The following is a 21,375-nucleotide window of genomic DNA, read 5'->3' on the forward strand; positions in this document are numbered from 1 at the left end:
TTTCTTCTTTTCTACTAGTATTCATTTTATGCTGTTGTCACCGTGCAGGCGTCATCGTCGTGCTGATAAAAACACCACGTAAAAATAAAACAATCAACAACCAAACCCAACCCACCACCACCACCACCATCTTCTTCTTCTTCCTATGTAAAATAACATTTCAATACCCTGCCTAATAACTCCCTTTCCCACCGGGCCCCACAAAATATCCACTAAGAATACACACACACACACACACACATACATACATACACCAATCGCCACTACCATCCGCGGTGGTAGAGATGCTCCGGGGTGCCGGTGAGCATAAACGTGAGGTGCCGGAAAAAGTCCTGCCTGTCACTACCCCAGAACAGATTACGCCGTTCATCCGGGGTCATAGTACGAAACTGCCCAACCGTCGGATTGTTATTGATGCGTACAAAGGCGAGTTCCCGCATATAGCTCATGTCGTCAAATCCCCACTTACGGGCCTCCGTACGAACAGCAAACTCCAGCGGGTCCTCATCCAAGTACTCAATTTCAATAGGTGGCGGCGTGATAGGGAAGTGGAGGTCACGCTTCGACTTTGCCAAACACAGGCAAGCCACGTTTGGAAAAACACGGCGCATCACTTTTTCTCTTATTTATATAAATTCTTTAAAGGCAACTAAAAACTCTAATGAACACGATAACAAACCCACACACACATTAAAAAAAAAAGAAAAGAAAAAAAAAAGAGGAGAAACAAAACAAAAAAAATCAATAAAATGAAGAGCACGAAAAAAATCCTTTTTTTTTTTCACTGCCGTAGATGATCGGGCGTTCGTCGTCTTGTGCAAACCAAAAACTTGTCATGTATGCAGTGATCGACGAAAAGGAGCCGCACGTGAAGTTGTTGTAAAGTATCGACCACACACTCCGATCGCGGAAAGCCACGCCGTCGTATTTTTCCACGTACACAACGTAGGCGGTGCGGAACTCGTTGTCGCGGTGCACCAGCCACCCGCCGGCACCGACCGTCCCACCGCCGCAGCGCACCAGCGGCGACGCAGGAGACCCTTTGACGCCCACGAAGCGCAGCACCGAATCAAACACCGCGAGGCGCTCTCCAAGCACAATGCCGCCGCCGCTGCTCACAACCGACACGTTCGTCACGGAGAACACCGAGTGGTTACGCAGACTGAGACGCGAAGAGGACGACACATGCATCGCGGACGCGGTCGGACCGCCCGACGCCTCCAGCGACACGCCGTCAAGCACCACCGCGCTCGACAGCAGGTCCACACCGCCGCCAACGTACACCGCCGTCCCGCCCGCCTGCGACGACCTCAGCACAGTGCTGCTCACACGCAGCTGCGACTGCAACAGCGACATCGCGTGCAGCACAAGCGGCGACGCCACCGCGTCCGTCAGCCCGCTCAGCTGCGAGTAGCGCATCGGTCCCGCCGTCACAATCGTCGAGTCACGGACCGTCACGTTCGTGTGTGCCGGCAGGTTGTGCACAAACACGAGCGAGCAGTAGCTCCCCGACAGCCCGCTCACGCTCACCTCCAGGCTCCGGTCACTCGCCGGCTCACCGCTGTAGCCCCGCACGTAGATCTGCGCACCGCCGTCGCACACGCAGTTCCTCAGTTCGATGCGCAGCGCGCCGGGAAGCATCGCCGGCACGTCGAACACAACAGCCACGCCGTTCGTGACGTACACGCCGTCCATCAGCACCGTGTCCACGGCGCGGCCCACCGTGATGGCTCTGTCCACCGTGCCGCCCCGCAGTCGCAACGGCACCGCATGCACCGCGGGCATCCACGCCGCCGCCGCAACCAGCGCCAACAGAACAAGCAGCGCCACACGCACAGTCGCAATGGCCCTGCGCCGCACGCGGTGCCGGCTGCGCGGACACGCACCCACCGCAGACCACATCCACCAACCCAACCAGGTATCAACAGGGCTGTCGTGGTGTGTCGCACTCGTCTCGTCGACCGTGCCTCCTGCTCCGCAAATCCCTTCCTACAGATGCCAAATACAGTGACCCGATTCCGCCAGGTCGTTATCCCACTGCTACTTCTACTAATAATACTACAACTGCTGCGAGTAATTACTAAAACCTTGAAACGCTAGTTGTTGTGGTCAAGCCACAGTATCTCTATCTGCACGGTAAAACAAGGAAGAGGCAGCAACAACAGTAGCCAGACACAGTAGCATGCGGCGGCATCCGGCCACATATATTCCACATCACAGCCAGCGACAAAAAGACGCGCAGACGCAGTCAGCCCAGTGATGCCATCGGCCTCCCACCGCCCGCGCAGCGCCGCACAACCGCCGTGCAGAGCGACGGGACCCCGGCCAAGAGGCACATGACCATTGGCACCGCCCTCCTCACCAAATGCCTCCAACACATGACGACCCCGATGCCGTGGACAACACACAAAAGCCGAGGCAGATACACGTGGCATTGTTGCAACCGCCAGCCATCGAGCGCGTCCGTGAACGTGGTGGTGGTGGCGCGGAAGTGGGGCGGTGAGTGCGTCAGTTGCCATTAGTCAAGGCGTCGTTTCTCGCTCACGTGGGTCGGCATTGCAGAACAAAGAGCGGCATCATGCGCGCACGGCATGCACAAGGGCAAAAGGGAGGAACAAAGAAGCACGGTGGCGGCACTCAGCCACGGGGGACAAGGGTCCACATCGACTCTGCGGTCGGTTGACTTTCAGACGTCCGGTTTGTAATCACGCCGCCGCCGCGCAGTTCGTGTGTCTGGAGGAGACTGGGGGATGGAGGGAGGGAAGAGAGAGGCGGTGCGGCCCGCATCGGTCCCGGTTGGGTGTGACAACGGTGAGGTCATCTCGTCAGATCGCCGGCAGCAAAGACGGTCGCCGTCAGCGGCGGTCAGTGCCTTCCTTCTCCCACCGCAGCGCCACTCCACCGACGCCGTCGCCCGCCTCCTCCCCACCGACACAACGAGGAGACAACAGCAGGAGACGTAACGCCCGCAACGATCAGGCTGCCGTAGAGTCTCGTTGCAGCCGCCATGACCAGACGAGTGGGATGCAAACAAAAAGAAAAAACAAAAAACAATTGACCCCTCAAGCATCTCAGCACAACGTGGAAGCACAGCAGCCGGCACACAAGGCGCAACGCCGTTCAGTGGCTACCAGCACTCACCCTCGGTTACGCGGCAACGTGAAAATGAAAGAGCTCCTCCCACACAGCCATCCTGCAATACGAGTGAGTCACACGAGCAGTCGCACAAATTAACACCACGCCACGCAAACCAGCAATCAAAGACACCGCCGGCGAAGGAAGCGATGGATGGCTGCGGCGCGCAGCCGCAATAATAAAACATGTGTCACCTTGCTTGGGGCATAAGAAAGACGTCCAATCAAAGAGGCAGGCCGATTCGCACCAGAGGGAGGTAAGAGCAAACAGAAGCAAACATTCGCCTGGGGCGATTGACCGGATCGTAAAGTTATTTACGAGAATCAAGCAATACAGGAGGAAGAGGGGTAAGTGAAAAAGCAGTGGGCTCACCACACCCTCAAGCTTTGCCCCAAGTAAGTATATGTACACATATGTATTCCGATAGCCACTCTCGTGACATGCTGCGCTCTATTCGGATTGGATACATATATACATACATATATATATTAATAATTTACGAACTGTCAAACTTTGGGGCTCTCCAGCCACAAGACCCCACCGCAATGTGGGAATCAAAAGAGAGTGGGTGAGATGGTAAAATTAAATTTATAAAATTATCTGGTCGCTATCGGTTCCCTAATCCCCTACAGCCGTGGTCATGCCAAAAATCATGCGGTATAAAAGTGTCGTAAAAAAGTGTATTCGTTTTATCAGGATACATATTAATTTAAATAGCCAGCCCTCCTCGCGATCATCCCCTCCACAGGCTCCTAGAAAACAACAGCGGAAGTCCATAGAACCATCACAATACTGAATGTGGGAAGCGGGGTCGCCACGGGAGTGTGGGAACGTCATGCACTACACTCGGCGATGCAGTCACAAAGCAGGTGCTTACACCACCACGGCCACCAGCACCCACGAGCCCAGCATGGGGTGGCACAGGATGCCACTGCAGCCAGCGGCGAGCACCGCAGTGTCCCTCACGGCTACCTGAAGACAAATGTCCCGGTGACGCGTGTGCCGGCGGGGAGACTGACGACGGTGCGGCACGGGTCATCCGCATGGGAATCGTCCAGCAGCTCGTTGCTGTACACAGGCGGAACACCCGGCGCGTTCGCGATGGTGATGTGTGGATGAACATTTTCGCAGGGGAACTCTCCCTCGTTGCGCACCGCGATCGCCGTCCCCTTCGGATCAGACGCAACGCTCGTCAGCGTGAGCTCAATGGACTCGCCCAGCAGCCCCACCAGCTGCTGCAGCAGGACAGGGTCCTTGCAGGCGTCACGACCCAGGTACAGCGTCGTCACATGGAAGGCCTTCTGCACCTTCTTGCCGGCCAGCATCTCTGGCGGCACAAGCTCGAGAACCCGCTCGGGTGACGCAATCTGAATTGCGGCATACTCCACGTGGCGGGGGAAACGGCACAGAAAAGACTCGTAGGCGTTCGCCACGCCCAATGCTGCCGCCATGTCGAGTGTCTCAATTTCGGGTATGTCCGTCAAACCACGTGCGGAAAGTTCAGCCCAAACGCGCCGTGCAATGGTGGCAGTGTCGTCTGTCACGCTTACCTCAATCAGCGGCCCCTCGGTTGGCGGACGGCACCGCGTCGCGCAGTCCAGCAGCGTTTGACGCACGCGCCGCCCTTCCCTTCTGTCCGCCTTGAAAGTGCGGTGAGCAGAACCACGGCGACGGACTCGGTCGAAGCAGATGTCCACCAGTGCATCCGTGCCGTCGGGGTGTGACCACACCACTGTCAATGCCCTGAGTCCGAGATCGGCGTAGTCGTCGCGTGCGGCCTCATCGAGGTTCATCTTGTCAATGATAAGGTGTGTGTGGCCACCTCGCTGCGCGTGCCGAATGGCGTCAAGAAACTGCCGCCCTCCGCCGGCCTCGTCTTGGTTGATCCAACATGGCGAAAGCCCTGCCTGGCGCAGCAGAGCGTACAGGGTGCGGGAGAATGTGGACTTGCCGCAGCCCTGCGGACCAACGCAGACGACAGCGTCGGGGTCGCTGGTGACGGCGTCGTCACCGGACGGCTCGTAGTGCATCACTTGGGACCGCACGTGCGCATCGGCGGCGACACATTGCGCGAACTGGTTTTGCAGCGTGATCCATCGGCGGCGCAGGTCCTGCAGCCCGCCAAGGTCCGTTCGCGCCGTTTGCCGCCGTGTCAAATGCAGCCACGCTGCAAACTGCACAAGATATTCGAGGCGTTCCGCTTCCCAGTCGCCGAGGCACCGGCGCACCTCCTCTGGCAGCCCGGCGAGCTTGCCTGCGAGCCTCGAGCGGAGCGCCACACCGCACAAACGGTGCGTGACGATGGCCTCCTGCGCCGCACGCTCCATTGCGTATGCGTGGGACCGCTGCTTCCACATCCGCACAACAACCCCCGCCTCATTGCAGCCGTACAACACCGCACCCTCACAGTTAAGACGACGCGCCACGCCGTCTCGCAGGACTGCGTATTCGTCTGTCCCCAGCTCTACTGCCGGTTGCGGCGTCACAACGTCAAGACCGAAGGACTGCAGTGCCGCCATGCTGCTCGCGGGATCGGCACAGAGGCCTTCATGCGGGGTCGCACCACGGCAGGTAACGGCGTAGAACTTCAGTGTCTCACGGGGTCCGTGGTCGGCGAGGTGTCCACATTCCCGCAGAATACCATCAAAGCATGCGGTGCGCCCCGTAGTGCCCAAATAGTCATGCAGAGCAGCGGCCCTTCCCTCCGGCAGCGCACGCAACGTGTCTCGCCAGACGCCCACCACACGTTTGGGAACCGCAGCGCGCCACGAGACGCCCTCATCCACACCGTAAAGGGCAAGATCCTCCTCTGGCACATCAAAGCGCACTAGCATGTGCACGTCTTTGGTTCCTACCAGCCAGAATCGCTCTCCGTCGTGTGCGAAGGCCGTGACGTGGCCGCAGTCACCGTCGATTGCTTCAAGTGCCACCGCCACAACAGGCGTCCCGCATTCCACACCATACGGCGCGTCGAAGTGACCGAACTTCCGCAGGCCCTGAAGTGTCGCCACCAGGCGGGGTGCACCCTCCCCAGGATCCGCAATGAGGACACTGGCCTGACCGCGAGGAACATGCTCCCACACGTCGCGGTTCGCACGGTACACCGCGTCGTCGCAGCCAGTGATGGTGCGTTCCACCAGAATGAAATCAACTCCAGCGAGGGTGAGAAACGTGGTGTGCACGCGCACTCGGTTGTTGTGTGGGAACGCCCTGCAAAACGCCAATCGAATGCACTTCTCCTGTAGCGCGTCACGTGCCCGAGTGGCATAGCCCCTAGCGGCAGAAGCGTCCGCTACATCTCCTGAACAATCCCCGCAGCAAATGCCGCACCCATCAACGTTTTCGTAAGGTCGTGTCGCACCCCTCCTCCCTCGGAAAATCCCGCGGCCATCCTTCCCGTGGCGCGTGCCATCGTGGTGCGGCCCCCGCCCCATTGCAGCCTAATAGCTCCCTATCTACTGTTGGTCTAAAATACTTGTTGTACAACTGCAAGGGGAACACCAGGCGTTCACGTGCAGTCCAGCAGAAGCCACAGTAAACAAATATACGCGGTGGGCACCACAACAACCAACACGCCCCCACCCACAGGCATCATCTTCACGGACACCACAGTCAGCCACACCACTCCCGCTGCATGTGCGCCCTCTCTCTCCCATCATCCCTTCCTCCCTCCTGCCGGCATTCACAGAAGAATGCTGCGGATGCCGGAGAAGTGTTCCACGTCGGCATCTGTGACGCCAGCCCGCCGCGCCTGCCACCCCGACAAGACGTGCCGCACAACGACATCCGCGGCGAGGTCCTTTACCTCGGCGCTGCTCATCTCACCCCTGCTGTACTTCGACGTCACCTCCGCGAGGAGATTGTCGTCGGGGCAGAAGAACCGAATGAGTCGGTACGCCACGTCTGCGTGCAGGTTGACACCCTCCGCACGCATGTCCTCAAACGTGCCACCCCCACCAGAGAAGGCCTTGCGCACCTTCTTCCGCACCTCCTGCTCCGTGTCGTGTAGTGTGATGACTCCGTTCCCCGGGCGCTGCTGCTCATCTTGAACTGCGCTCCCTTCAGTGCGGGGAGGAACTTTGTGTGCAGCAGTGCGGGGGCGCAGCACTTCATACGCGGCGCGACGTTGCGTGCCAGGAGGAAAAAAGCGTCCTGATCAATTGCACAGGGAATGATGCACTTCAGCGGCGGGTCCCAGCTAGCCGTCGTAGCACACGGGGGAAGGCACTGCTAAAACACGGTGCGGCCTGCACCGCTGGAAAGGCTGCCTTTCCAACATTGTCGCTATCCTTCAGGCCAAATGCATTCTTCACAGCGCTCAGCGTCAACATGCGCTGCACCTGCACGACAGTTGGGTACATGTCCCCCATGTACATCGTGTTGCGGAATATAAATGTCTTGCGTGGATCGAAGCCAAAGGCAATGATGTCTTTTATGTTCTCCACCACCAACCCGCTCGCCCTCTCCCCGCTGACAGGAATGTCGCGGAAGAAGTGCTTCTCATCATCGGTTATCTGGATCACCAACGGAAGACCGAGCGCATCCTGCAGGTACCGCGTCAATAAAAACGGCATGACATGGCCAATGTGCATCGACCGCGCTCGGTCCACGACCAGTGTACAAGTACGCGCGGTGTGTCCCCGTCGCAAAGGACGCACGCACGCAGTCAAGGGCGGCTCCAAAATCCCTGTGGGAGAAGACGATGCCGCGGCGGAAAAAATGGTGCAATGCCATTCGTCCCGCCTCCCCTTGTGCGGTGTTGGTTGCCTGCGCGTGCTCCCCCCTCCGTTGCATGTTTCCTCCAGCCGCTGCAGAAGGGGCTCATCAACGGGCTCCGACCTGAATCGTGTGAGGACGCGGCCATCGTCCCCACCCCTTGGGCCCGTGGCGGCAACACCCCACGGCGTCACAACGTCCTCCTTGCGCTCTGTGCGGCTGGCATCATCCCCACGCGTCGTGGCACAACTTCGTCCCCCACAAACCAACGGCGCAGCAAAGCGTGAGATGCGACGCACCACAAAAGGATCCAACCGACTACTTCGCCCGTGCACCGCAGTGCCACACCGGACGGAAAACAAACAGGCAGGAGAAGAGAGGCAGGACTTCGGGACAGCACACACCACCTGATGCAGCACGAAAAAAAAAAATACACGCAGCGGGATCCAACACCCAAGCGCTCACTTCTGCCGCAGCCAAGCCACACACGCGTAGCCCCTGCACAATCACTGGTAATTACAAGGCAATCAAATAAACACTGGCAGAAAAGAATTAATAGACAAGAACCAATGAAAACAAAAATGAACGACACTGTTGGTGCGCCATACAATGACTGGCCGTGGCGCGCAGCAGCCGTGGCCCCGCGCCATCTCCCCCCATCGGCCAGCACCGCACACAAATTTCACGTGGCGCATATCACGGGATAGCGTGATTCACGCTCCCACTTGTAGTTGATGCACGGTCCAGGAAGCTTATTGCGTTGGAGTGGGTGTCGACTGCCAGTGGCTGCGGCTGACGGTCAATGGTATCCGGGTTGCCTTCGTTGCTACCAATGATGCGTTCCCACCGCGGCGGTGCGGGTGGTCGGTACGACGACGCGCCGGCGGTGCCTGAAGCGTACGACGATGATGTCCTGTCGTGGTGCTTCCGCAACTCTTCGTCGCTCTCCTCGTCATCGCGCAGCAGCGCATCCAGCCCTCCACGCTGCGGCTCGCGCAGTTCCTGCCAGTGGCGGTCCTCCACGTACCACACAACGATGCTGTACACAGTGGCCGCAAGCAGCACAGTCGTCAGCAGCAGCACGATAGCCGCGTACGCCCTCGCACCGCCGTCGCTCGGCGCAAGGTGGTTGGCCGCGCTGGTCAGGCACAGCGCCGCAAGGAGCACAAAGCTCGCCGTGTGCATCACCGTCAGGAAGGCCGAGCGCATCATGTTCGTGAAGGCAACCACGCCCGCACCCGCAAGCAGCACGGCAGCCATGCAGAAGTACAGGACGTGGCAGACTCCCACTGGCGGGTGCACAGCAGCAATTAGGCCCACCACACACAGCACCGACAGCTGGAACACGCACCAGTACACGTGGCTGCCCCTCATGTTCGTCAGCATGCCGCCGTACATCCGCTGCTGCGCCGCGGGGTGCCAATACCCGACGGGGTACAGCAGGCGCTCGTGCAGCGGCTTCCCCGAAAACTGCCAGTACTTCGCAAAGCTCGCGCCCGTGTGGCGGGCAATCAAGTAGCACACGCCAGCAGGGAACGCCACACCGTACAGCACGCCAACGACACCAATCACGTAGTGCTGCGCGCGGGCACCGGGCATCGCCAGTGCAAACACGGAGCCGAAGAATATGCCGAGGTGCATCGCGTGAGCCACGACGTACGTCAGGCTCGGGAAGCGCATCGCCGCCCACGCAGTCGCTGCGTCCACGCCGCGCCACCGCTGGAAGGCCGCCGTCACACCGTAGTGCACGCAGCCGAACACCGCGGCGAGCAGCGCGTTGCCCACAACCATCCACAGCGGATCAAGGGCAGCGAACAACGACAGGAAGTACGGCAGCGCAACGGTGCTCGCACGCTCCTACGCAGAGGCGCATGGCATCCTCGCAAACATGCCGAGCGCCTGCATCTCCAGAATGGAGCCCAGCCCGCCGGTCACCACCACGGCAACAGCCGCCGCACCCGCAACAACGCCGGTGATCGCCGAGAGGGTGTTGGCAACGGCGGGTAGCGTGTCGGACGCGATCGTGAAGGACCCAAGCAGCACACCCTTGCAGCCGCCAAACACCGCCACAGCGTCGCAGCGAATGACTATCGTCTCGTCGGCACCAATGAAGTAACCGCGGTGCACGGGCACAGCCAGCTCCAGGACGGTGAAAGGATTCGTCGCGTTGCGCACCCACGTCGCGTTGCTCAGCATCGCTCCCCACAGACCACCAAAGCCGGTCGGCTGCGCCGTCGCCACCGGCACAAAGCTCAGGTGCGTGCCGAGCTGCGGGTCGCTTGCCCAGCGGAACGGCGGCGGCAGCGCCACCATCAGCCGCGTCGGGACGGCGCTCCCACCGCCGCGAATGTCGTTCTGCGTCAGGCTCCCACCAGCCGCCGTCGTCGTCACGGTGAGTGTCGGGCACGCCACGTCGCTCCACCACGGCGTGCTGCTCACCGACAGGCTCATGCTCAGTGAATCCGATGCCGTCACTGTCGCGGTCGGCGGCTCCGTCGCCGTAACCGACGCTGCCGGGGTCGGCGTGGGCAGCAGCGTCACCGTCTCTGTCACCTGCAGCGTCTCCGTCGGTCCGTAGTTCGTTGGACTGTAGCGCGTCGCGCTCATGCCCGGCGTCCACGTTGGCGTCGGTGTCAGCGTCGCCGTCACTGTCGCCGTGTGGCTCAGCAGCGGTTTCTCGGGCGTGCGGTTGCACCCGTCCACGTGCGGCAGGTACACCGGCAGGCAGTCGAGCCCGTACCCGCCCTCAGCACAGCGGCAGCCGCACGACCCCGACATCGCCCTCGTCGCGGCAGCAAAGCAGTGCACGTCGGCGTCGCACACGCTGCACGCCACGGGGCGGAATTTCCCAATGATGCCGGCGGACCTGTAGTCGATCGGCTGCAGCGCCTGCCCGTTGAGCGTCAGGCACCCCACAACGAACTCTCGGCCGGCGCCCCCGAGCGCAACGGTGCCGTCCATCACGACGGGTCCGCTGCCAGCGTTCTTGTGAAGCGTCAGCGTGCTCTGCACAAGCTCCGCACGGCGCGGGTACGACGGCACCGACAGGAGCCTGCCACTGATGCTGTTGCCGCGCACCGACAGCCACGACCCGGACACAAACGACGCCATCTCCCGCAGCTCCAACAGCGCGCCATCCGTCAGCGCACCGGCGTTGTCATTCACTACGACGGCGGACGCGTTGGCCATCACCCCGTTGTCGAACACCAATCCATGCGCGGCGTACACCTGGCTCCCCGACACGCGCAGCACAGCGCCCTCCGACGCAACCACGCGCGCACTCGCGTACAATGCATATTCGCCACCGAACACAGCCGCGTCCAGCGCGACACCGCCACCGACGAGCTCCAGCACCGCGCCGTCCACCACCACCGTCCGCCCACCAGTCATCACCGTCACGAGGGCAACGCCGAACACAACCAGCACGGACCGCACGAGCCGCAGGCCCGACAGCACCAGCACCGGTGCGTACGGCGAGGACTGCGAGCCGGAAAGATACACAAGCGGCGTCGGCCTCGCGGAAACCAGCAGGGAGTCCGTCACCGTCAGCACGGACCCCACGGGATACGTGCCGGTCAGCACAAGCGCACCGTTCAGCGCCTCCACACCGCACACGGACAGCTCCACCGACCCGCTCTCGTCGCTCCCCGTAGCCGCCGCACCGCGCAACGCTCCACCGCCCATCACGTACAGCACGGCGCCGTTACGCAGCGACACGTTCTGCACAACGATCCGCACGCCGTCACGCGCCATCCACGGCACGTAGAGCACAGGACTCACGCCGTCCAGCACAACGTGGCGCAGCGTCACCTCGCTCGCACCGGCAGGCACAACGAACACCGAATGCACCGTCAAGTTCTCGCGGACGAACACACTCGACGCGGTGACCGCAGCGGGCGGCAGCGCGGGAGCTCCCACAGGCACGCACGCCTCGCCGTACCCGCCGCTGCCGCACGCGCACACGCACACACCGTCCTTCATGCTCGCCGTCGCCGTCCCGGGCGCGTAGCAGTACGTGTCCCCGTCGCAGGCGTCGCACCCAGCAACGTCGATGCTCCCAGCGTCGCCAAAACCTGCCGCTGCGTACTCCTCCGCCGTCGACAGGACTCGCCCACCAGCGTCGTTGCATGCCACCCTCAAATACGCCCCAGCCGAAAGCGACAGGTTTACCGACAGCATCCGCGGCAGCAGCGCTCGGTTGCGCACAAAGCTCAGCGTGCTCCCAGCAGCGGTCACGGCGCCAGCGGCGTGGAGCATCTCCCTCGAGACGCCGTCGTGCACGTTGCCCTTCACCAGCAGCATCGACCCGCCGGCCAGGCTCACCGTCGAATCAAACGCTACCGCGTAGTCCCCCGTCGACGCAAAGTCGCTCCGCACAAGCGCCACAGCGGAGCCCGACACGCTCACAGCCCCACGCACAGACACCGCATGCTTGCACAGCAGAAAGTCGCTGTCAACAAACGCCACCACGGAGCCGCCGCTGGCCGCGACACCGCCCTCCACCGACACGCACAGCCCCAGCGCCGTCTGCACCGACAGTCCGTCCATGTACAGCGCACCGCGCGACGACAGCGCCACGCCGCCAACCACCAACACGCCAACAGCGTCGTCGAACACAGCCGCCACCTGCGTGCGCGCAATCGTCAGCACGCTCCCCGTCAGATTCACGTTGTGCATCACGAGGCACGCGGAGGCGTCACCAAGGTCGTAGGCGCCGCGGTACGCAACACGCTTCTCTGCAATCAGCACCGAGTCCACCACAGTGACGCGCGAGCCCGGCGGGTAGCGGTTCGCCACCACCATGCCGCCGCCGGAGCGCGACTCGAGCCCGCTGATCAACACATCGGCACGCTGGCCAGCAGGCGGGTCGGAACGCCACCCAACAACGTACAGACTCGCTCTGCCCACAAAAGTGCAGTTCACCAGCGTCACGTTGCGCACGCTCCCCGACATCAAGCCCACGTCCACCACGACGTCCGCCGCAAAGGTCACACCCACGTAGCACACCAACGACATCCCGAAACCGGCGTTCACTTCCTCATCCACACTCACGTCGCGCACGCACGAGTCGGCGCCGTCGGTGCTCGGTGGCTCGGGAACAGCGACAGGCAGGCACGCATTGCCGTGGCCGCCCTCAGCGCACGTGCAGGAGCAGCCATCACTCGACGCCGTCGCCGTGTACGCAGGAAAACACGACGCCGCGAGGGTGCATGGGTCGCTGCAGTTCAGAATGGCCGCATTGTACGCGGACGGAATACTGTATTCCGCCCCATCCTTGTCGTTCACAGTGTTGCACGCGGCCACAACCGTTCCGTTTGTGAGATCGCTGGACCCTAATAATATCCAAAGCACCTTCGGCGTGCCCGTGCTGGAAATGAATTTGTTGCCGGACACAGACACCGTGGAGTTCCGTAGATTTACCCTGGGGTATGCATAGGCAAAGGCATCCGATGGGGATTCACGGCAGAGGTTGCCGCTCAACTGCAGCCAGGAGTTGTAGTAGACATAGGAAAGAAACATTGAACGAAACACATTCAAGCTTCCCTGCATGTCATTGCCCTGAAACACAAACGCTGACCAGGACTCCACACGTAATGCCCAGAAAAATAATATGAAGTACTTCACCGGCCTCGACGCAACGTTGTCTCGGATCACCACAGCGGAGTTGTTCAGTACATCCAGCGACGAGGATTGGCCAGACCCTCCAAGATATATCACCGTAGCGCCACCGTCGTCCATATGAAACATGTTGCCCATCACAGCAAACAGGGAGTGCCACGACACCCTCAGCGCAGATCCAACAACGTGAATGGCGCTTGACGATGTCGTCACGCTCTGAAACACATTGCCACTGAGCACCACCGCGGAGTCATTGTTGACAACCAGACCATTCATCGCTACACACGACGGGCTCCATATTTCCAGACCCGGCCGAGAGATCAGCCTCGTGACCTTGAAGCGGTTCCCGCTGATCGTGATGTTCGTGTGCGGTGGAAAATCACCCTCCGGGCTAAGAAGCGCGTCATCGAACGTGTTGCCGGTGACAAAAACGTTCAGCGACTCCACAGCAGCGTGCGCGTTGCCCAACAGCACCAGCACGGCGCCGTCCCTCCACGTGCATCCATCAAACGTGATGTTTGCCACGTCGCCCGTCATCCCCCCAATCAGCACCGTCAGGATCATGCCGCCCCCGCTGAACGTCACGTTGCGGTAGCACAGCCACGACAGCCCGCTGCCCACTGCCTGCGCAACCTCGGGGTACACCATGTCGCTGATGCACTCTCCATTCGGCGGCGGTGACGGTGGTGCGGGCGGCGGTGGCGGTGGTGGCGGGCCAGCAGGCACAGGCGCCGGGAGACACACATCGCCGTGCCCTCCAGCAGCGCACTGGCACTTGCAGTCGCTGACCGCCGTCGTCAGCGGAGCAAAGCAGTCGCCGTCCCTCGTGCACTCCCCGCACGCAGCAACCGTCGTCACGTTGGTGATGCCATTCCGCTCCAGTTCAGCCGCCGTCGTCACCACCCGGCCCGCAACCGTCAGACATCCGGCAACGAACCCGTAGCCGGCGTCAATCCGCGACAGCGGAGACTCCGACAACCCCGTCGATCCCATCTTGCAGCCCGTCAGCGTCACCACACTGCTGCCATCGATGTTCACGGAAGCGTAAAAGGAAGAGTAGTAGAACATCGCACCCGCTCCCGCGTCGTTGTCGCGCCAATCCAACCAGCTTGAATTCCGGACGGTCCAAGAATCATATGCATAGATGGCGTAGGACACGGAGCCGCTGTTCCCCACCACGCGCAGCACGCTGTGATTCGACACGGTGAAGTCGTGGTACTGAAACAGGAAACTTGTCCCGGTGGCCATCGTATTGTTGAGCAGCGCAAAAACGGAGCGATCACTGGCAATGAGCCTATACATGTACAACATGTATGTATATTTATCAAAGCTGCAGTACCGCGTGTACAGCGAGCTGCCACCCACCAGCGTCAGTGTCCCGGTCGAGTACAAACCATACCCACTGTAACCCAAAGCACGCGCCTTGACGTTGCTGACCAGCAGCGAGGACGCAGTCAACACGACGTCGTCCAGCATCACCACGCTCAGCCTGCTGCTTGCAGTGCCTGAAAGCTGGATATCGGAGGACTGCACCGCGTAAACCTCCGTGACGGCGATGTCGCAGTGCTGCGGGGGGGCACGTCTAAATAAAAGAACGGAGGACCGCATCACCGTCTGGCTCACGCGGATAAGGACGCCGGCCGACTCGGCCACCTCAGTGCCCCCAACAAACTGCAGCGCGGCTCCGTCACGGAATGTGCACCCAGTGAGCGTGATGTTGATGGGGAGATGCAGCGGCATACTGTTGGGAGAGAAAGTCAGCGCAGCACCCACGCCGCTGAATGTCACACCCACGTAGCAGTGGTGCGTCTTCCACATGTTCAGCGTGAGGCTCGTCAGCGTCTGGTTCACCACGCAGCTCGTGTCGCCGTCCACATATTTCTCCGGCGCGGGCGGCACAACCGTGTCGGGCACCGCAAAGGGAAGACACGACGCGCCATGCCATCCGTCCTTGCAGCTGCACGAGCACAAGCCGCGGTCCACCGACTCCGTCCCGGGCATGTAGCACGCCGCGTCGTCGTTGCATGTGCCGCACCCAAACACCACCACTTTCTCTGGAAACACGCCGTCGTACGACACCTCCTTCTCGCCCTGCATGTTGCACCCCACCACAAACCGCGCGGGTGACGTCACAATCAAACCCGATGAAGTAATTTTCGCAAAGGCTTTACTCGAGTCCGCCTGACGGTTGTGTGCAAGCGACACGATGGTGCCGCTGCCCGACAGTCTAATACTGTACCAGAAAGACGGCATAATGAATACTGAGGCTGCGCTCACGTTGTTGTCCTCCACACGCCACTGCGCACCACCCTGAAGAGCAACCGAGCCGTACAAATACAACAGCGCAGAATTCAGAGCCTCCGTGCTGCCAGTGAAGGTGCAGTCAGCCACCCTCAGCAGCCCCGCGGAGCTCACAGAAACCAAAGACTGAAAATAAATGCCGATGGCTGCACTCATCGTGTTGTTCTCGACGTCAATGTAGCCGCCGTTCTTCACATCAACACCGTTATAATAAACGGCCGACTCCGAGCTGTAACCGCTCTTTGTTGACTGCAGCATATTTCCCTTCATAATTATCCCGCCACCATCAACGACAACAGCAACGGGGAAATAAACTGCGTAACTCTCCCCCTCCATGTTGTTGTCGAGCAGCAGCAGCGCCGAGTTCGCACCCAAAGTAAACCTTGGAAAGTGAATGGCGTAACCCAAGTTCGTCACAAGCTTACTGCCCGCCACCAGCATCTGGGAACTCGCGCCAAAATCTCCCTCAAACTCCAATGCACCAGAATCCAGCATCGAGGATGTCACGTTCACGTGCACACGCGCACCACTCCCCCTGATCGACAGGCCCATGAGGACGCACTGCAGCAGCGTGATGTTGAGTGTCTGTTCAGGCGCGTTAAAGTACGACAGGTCCAGCACAGTCGCAGCGGCGAAGGTCACGTTGACGAAGCACAGACCACGCACACCGGGATCAGGATAGTCCACGGAGTTGATGCTGCCACCGTAAACGCAGCGGACCTCCGTGTCATTCGCATCTGGGAGCGGGAACGGTCCAAGGCCGTCCGGAACCGCAGCCGGCAGACACGTGTCACCGTGGCCGCCAGCAGCGCACACACACCCACAGCCGCGGATGCTGCTCGTCCTCGCAGCAAAGCACACGGCGCCCACGGTACACGTGCCACAGTCCAATGCCGTCACGGGTACTCCAATATTGAGCTCGCTTCTGTAATTGGTCACAGGAGATCTCTTTACCTTGTTGCACACGCCGTAGATGGTCGGGCTCGTGTCGTCTTGTGCCGACCAAAAACTTGTCATGTATGCAGTGGTCGACGAATAGGAGCCGTAACCAAAGTCGTTGTAAAGTATTGACCACACACTCTGATCGCGGAACGCCACGCCGTCGTATTTGTCCACGTACACAACGTAGGCGGTGCGGAACTCGTTGTCGCGGTGCACCAGCCAGCTGCCACCAGTCACAGTCAGCGTGTTTGCCATGAGCATGGCGAAGCCGAGACGGAACTCGCTGGACACAACCTGCAGCACGCTGCCGCCATCCACCGCAACGTCCCCAAACACAAGCGCGCCTTTGTAGTACTCGGTGCTCGGCACACTCCAAGAGTTGTTCTGTATGGAGAACACGGAGCCGCCGCTGACACGCAGGTCCGACGCAAGAGCGTACATCACGTGCGTCTGCGAATTGACAGCGCAGTTGTCCATGTAGAAGACGCTGGTCAGGTTCACGCCAAGGCCGTGCTCCACAAGGATCGCAGCGCACGAACCCCCGCCACACATCAGAGTCGACCGCGTCATGACAAACCGCGTCGACAGAAGCCGGACACCGTCCAGGACAAGCGCGGGGCCGTACCGGGATTCCTCGTGGTCAGGGGTCGTCGGCACGTACTGCGACCCGCCAACCGTCGCACGCAGCGTTGAGTTCGCCAGCAGCACACTCGAGTTCGACGGCATCGCGCCATGCAGCACAATCGTGCCCTCCATCGACGTCACATTCGTCATGTTGACGAGGGCGTGCGGAACCAGGCGCGCTGTGCTCTCGCTGAGGCCGCCAATCCGCAGCTGCACGTCGCCCACAAGCACACAGTGGCGCAGCGTCACGTTCAGTGTGTCAGCAAACGCGTCCATCGAGCGCAGGTCCACCACCACAGCGATCGGCCCGCTGAACACCACCGAGTCGAAGCACGCCGTCGCCTGCCCGCCGCCAACCGTCACGGACTCCGTCAGCGTCACGCCACTCACGCAGTCCTGCGAACCACCGCCGGCCCTCGCCGGCGGTACGTCGAACGGCAGGCACGCGTCGCCCACACCGCCAGCGCGGCAGCTGCACACGCAGTCGGAGAACGACGCCGTCAGCGCATCGAAGCACGCCAGCGCAGCCGCACAGCCGTCGCACGGCACCACGCTCACGGAGATCAGGCCGGCCATGCGGTAGTCGCCGCTGCTCTGCAGCACGCGGCCGCCCGCACGGTTGCACTGCACGGACACAGCGCCGCTCGTGATCGTCGGTCCGACGGCAAGCGTCGCGCCAGTGGCAGCGCAGCGAGCAATAGACACGGCGCCGCCGCTCAGCGTCACACCCGACAGCGACGCCACCGACGACGCCTCGCCCACCGCCCACACGTCGTGCAGGTCCACACCGCCGCCAACGTACACCGCCGTCCCGCCCGCCTGCGACGACCTCAGCACAGTGCTGCTCACACGCAGCTGCGACTGCAACAGCGACGTCGCGTGCAGCACAAGCGGCGACGCCACCGCGTCCGTCAGCCCGCTCAGCTGCGAGTAGCGCATCGGTCCCGCCGTCACAATCGTCGAGTCACGGACCGTCACGTTCGTGCGTGCCGGCAGGTTGTGCACAGACACGAGCGAGCAGTAGCTCCCCGACAGCCCGATCACGCTCACCTCCAGGCTCCGGTCACTCGCCGGCTCGCCGCTGTAGCCCCGCACGTAGATCTGCGCACCGCCGTCGCACACGCAGTTCCTCAGTTCTATGCGCAGCGCGCCGGGAAGCATCGCCGCAACGTCGAGCACAACAGCCACGCCGTTCGTGACGTACACGCCGTCCATCAGCACCGTGTCCACGGCGCGGCCAACCGTGATGGCTCTGTCCACCGTGCCGCCCCGCAGTCGCAACGCCACCGCATGCACCGCGGGCATCCACGCCGCCGCCGCAACCAGCGCCAACAGAACAAGCAGCGCCACACGCACAGTCGCAATGGCCCTGCGCCGCACGCGGTGCCGGCTGCGCGGACACGCACCCACCGCAGACCACATCCACCAACCCAACCAGGTATCAACAGGGCTGTCGTGGTGTGTCGCACTCGTCTCGTCGACCGTGCCTCCTGCTCCGCAAATCCCTTCCTACAGATGCCAAATACAGTGACCCGATTCCGCCAGGTCGTTATCCCACTGCTACTTCTACTAATAATACTACAACTGCTGCGAGTAATTACTAAAACCTTGAAACGCTAGTTGTGGTGGTCAAGCCACAGTATCTCTATCTGCACGGTAAAACAAGGAAGAGGCAGCAACAACAGTAGCTAGACACAGTAGCATGCGGCGGCATCCGGCCACATATATTCCACATCACAGCCAGCGACAAAAAGACGCGCAGACGCAGTCAGCCCAGTGATGCCATCGGCCTCCCACCGCCCGCGCAGCGCCGCACAACCGCCGTGCAGAGCGACGGGACCCCGGCCAAGAGGCACATGACCATTGGCACCGCCCTCCTCACCAAATGCCTCCAACACATGACGACCCCGATGCCGTGGACAACACACAAAAGCCGAGGCAGATACACGTGGCATTGTTGCAACCGCCAGCCATCGAGCGCGTCCGTGAACGTGGTGGTGGTGGCGCGGAAGTGGGGCGGTGAGTGCGTCAGTTGCCAGTAGTCAAGGCGTCGTTTCTCGCTCACGTGGGTCGGCATTGCAGAACAAAGAGCGGCATCATGCGCGCACGGCATGCACTAGGGCAAAAGGGAGGAACAAAGAAGCACGGTGGCGGCACTCAGCCACGGGGGACAAGGGTCCACATCGACTCTGCGGTCGGTTGACCTTCAGACGTCCGGTTTGTAATCACGCCGCCGCCGCGCAGTTCGTGTGTCTGCAGGAGACTGGGGGATGGAGGGAGGGAAGAGAGAGGCGGTGCGGCCCGCATCGGTCCCGGTTGGGTGTGACAACGGTGAGGTCATCTCTTCAGATCGCCGGCAGCAAAGACGGTCGCCGTCAGCGGCGGTCAGTGCCTTCCTTCTCCCACCGCAGCGCCACCCCACCGACGCCGTCGCCCGCCTCCTCCCCACCGACACAACGAGGAGACAACAGCAGGAGACGTAACGCCCGCAACGATCAGGCTGCCGTAGAGTCTCGTTGCAGCCGCCATGACCAGACGAGTGGGATGCAAACAAAAAGAAAAAACAAAAAACAATTGCCCCCTCAAGCATCTCAGCACAACGTGGAAGCACAGCAGCCGGCACACAAGGCGCAACGCCGTTCAGTGGCTACCAGCACTCACCCTCGGTTACGCGGCAACGTGAAAATGAACGAGCTCCTCCCGCAAAGCCATCCCGCAACACGAGTGAGTCACACGAGCAGTCGCACAAATTAACACCACGCCACGCAAACCAGCAATCAAAGACACCGCCGGCGAAGGAAGCGATGGATGGCTGCGGCGCGCAGCCGCAATAATAAAACATGTGTCACCTTGCTTGGGGCATAGGGAAGACGTCCAATCAAAGAGGCAGGCCGATTCGCACCAGAGGGAGGTAAGAGCAAACAGAAGCAAACATTCGCCTGGGGCGATTCACCGGATCGTAAAGTTATTTACGAAAATCAAGCAATACAGTAGGAAGAGGGGTAAGTGAAAAAGCAGTGGGCTCACCACACCCTCAAGCTTTGCCCCAAGTAAGTATATGTACACATATGTATTCCGATAGCCACTCTCGTGACATGCTGCGCTCTATTCGGATTGGATACATATATACATACATATATATATTAATAACTTACGAAGTGTCAAACCTTGGGGCTCTCCAGCCACAGGACCCCACCGCAATGTGGGAATCAAAAGAGAGTGGGTGAGATGGTAAAATTAAATTTACAAAATTATCTGGCGGCTATCGGTTCCCTAATCCCCTGCAGCCGTGGTCATGCCAAAAATCATGCGGTATAAAAGTGTCGTAAAAAAGTGTATTCGTTTTATCAAAATACATATTAATTTAAATAGCCAGCCCTCCTCGCGATCATCCCCTCCACAGGCTCCTAGAAAACAACAGCGGAAGTCCATAGAACCATCACAATACTGAATGTGGGAAGCGGGGTCGCCACGGGAGTGTGGGAACGTCATGCACTACACTCGGCGATGCAGTCACAAAGCAGGTGCTTACACCACCACGGCCACCAGCACCCACGAGCCCAGCATGGGGTGGCAGAGGATGCCACTGCAGCCAGCGGCGAGCACCGCAGTGTCCCTCACGGCTACCTGAAGACAAATGTCCCGGTGACGCGTGTGCCGGCGGGGAGACTGACGACGCTGCGGCACGGGTCATCCGCATGGGAATCGTCTAGCAGCTCGTTGCTGTACACAGGCGGAACACCCGGCGCGTTCGCGATGGTGATGTGTGGATGAACATTTTCGCAGGGGAACTCTCCCTCGTTGCGCACCGCGATCGCCGTTCCCTTCGGATCAGACGCAACGCTCGTCAGCGTGAGCTCAATGGACTCGCCCAGCAGCCCCACCAGCTGCCGCAGCAGGACAAGGTCCTTGCAGGCGTCACGACCCAGGTAAAGCGTCGTCACATGGAAGGCCTTCTGCACCTTCTTGCCGTCCAGCATCTCTGGCGGCACAAGCTCGAGAACCCGCTCGGGTGACGCAATCTGAATTGCGGCATAC

General features: G+C 60.8%; 5 protein-coding genes, 4 non-coding genes and 2 pseudogenes across 9 annotated transcripts, besides 11 other annotated features; all 11 read right to left on the reverse strand.

The window, feature by feature from the left end:
* Positions 1 to 5,239: a sequence feature (areas not merged during assembly with more than two copies in the genome that could not be assigned to a particular haplotype).
* Positions 221 to 254: a microsatellite.
* Positions 264 to 611, reverse strand: Tc00.1047053509961.9 (cytochrome c oxidase subunit 10, putative; the record flags this gene model as incomplete). Its single annotated transcript, XM_805249.1, has 1 exon — positions 264 to 611. The coding sequence occupies one exon, from the start codon at positions 609 to 611 to the stop codon at positions 264 to 266; it is 348 nt and encodes a 115-aa protein (XP_810342.1).
* Positions 693 to 741: a sequence feature (A-rich).
* Tc00.1047053509961.20 (dispersed gene family protein 1 (DGF-1), putative) lies at positions 742 to 1,902 on the reverse strand (the record flags this gene model as incomplete). The annotated part of the gene is made up of 1 exon (XM_805246.1): positions 742 to 1,902. One exon carries the CDS (start codon positions 1,900 to 1,902, stop codon positions 742 to 744), a length of 1,161 nt encoding a protein of 386 aa, XP_810339.1.
* On the reverse strand, positions 2,508 to 2,583 carry Tc00.1047053509961.23. The gene has a single exon (XR_008255631.1). It is a non-coding gene; the product is annotated as a C/D small nucleolar RNA (snoRNA), TB8C3C3 (small nucleolar RNA).
* Tc00.1047053509961.26 lies at positions 2,635 to 2,714 on the reverse strand. The gene has a single exon (XR_008255632.1). It is a non-coding gene; the product is annotated as a C/D small nucleolar RNA (snoRNA), TB8C3C2 (small nucleolar RNA).
* Positions 3,615 to 3,889: a mobile genetic element.
* Positions 3,713 to 3,735: a sequence feature (AT_rich).
* On the reverse strand, positions 4,104 to 6,569 carry Tc00.1047053509961.30 (hypothetical protein, conserved; the record flags this gene model as incomplete). Its single annotated transcript, XM_805247.1, has 1 exon — positions 4,104 to 6,569. The coding sequence occupies one exon, from the start codon at positions 6,567 to 6,569 to the stop codon at positions 4,104 to 4,106; it is 2,466 nt and encodes an 821-aa protein (XP_810340.1).
* Positions 5,240 to 5,291: a sequence feature (heterozygous, non-Esmeraldo-like haplotype).
* Positions 5,292 to 6,086: a sequence feature (areas merged during assembly that could not be assigned to a particular haplotype. This can correspond to areas where the two haplotypes were merged or to regions with more than two copies in the genome that were merged during assembly.).
* Positions 6,087 to 8,809: a sequence feature (heterozygous, non-Esmeraldo-like haplotype).
* Positions 6,818 to 8,080, reverse strand: Tc00.1047053509961.51 (annotated as a pseudogene).
* Tc00.1047053509961.70 lies at positions 8,548 to 18,759 on the reverse strand (annotated as a pseudogene).
* Positions 8,810 to 21,375: a sequence feature (areas not merged during assembly with more than two copies in the genome that could not be assigned to a particular haplotype).
* Positions 14,140 to 14,184: a microsatellite.
* Tc00.1047053509961.81 (uncharacterized protein) lies at positions 19,106 to 19,450 on the reverse strand (the record flags this gene model as incomplete). Its single annotated transcript, XM_805250.1, has 1 exon — positions 19,106 to 19,450. The coding sequence occupies one exon, from the start codon at positions 19,448 to 19,450 to the stop codon at positions 19,106 to 19,108; it is 345 nt and encodes a 114-aa protein (XP_810343.1).
* Tc00.1047053509961.91 lies at positions 19,365 to 19,440 on the reverse strand. The gene has a single exon (XR_008255633.1). It is a non-coding gene; the product is annotated as a C/D small nucleolar RNA (snoRNA), TB8C3C3 (small nucleolar RNA).
* Positions 19,492 to 19,571, reverse strand: Tc00.1047053509961.101. The gene has a single exon (XR_008255630.1). It is a non-coding gene; the product is annotated as a C/D small nucleolar RNA (snoRNA), TB8C3C2 (small nucleolar RNA).
* Positions 20,472 to 20,746: a mobile genetic element.
* On the reverse strand, positions 20,961 to 21,375 carry Tc00.1047053509961.90 (hypothetical protein, conserved; the record flags this gene model as incomplete). Its single annotated transcript, XM_805248.1, has 1 exon — positions 20,961 to 21,375. A coding segment is annotated over one exon (415 nt), but the record flags the coding sequence as incomplete, so codon positions are not given.

Source organism: Trypanosoma cruzi, genomic scaffold (genome assembly GCF_000209065.1).
Source record: "Trypanosoma cruzi strain CL Brener 1047053516551 genomic scaffold, whole genome shotgun sequence".
In the NCBI taxonomy this organism is placed as follows: domain Eukaryota; phylum Euglenozoa; class Kinetoplastea; order Trypanosomatida; family Trypanosomatidae; genus Trypanosoma; species Trypanosoma cruzi.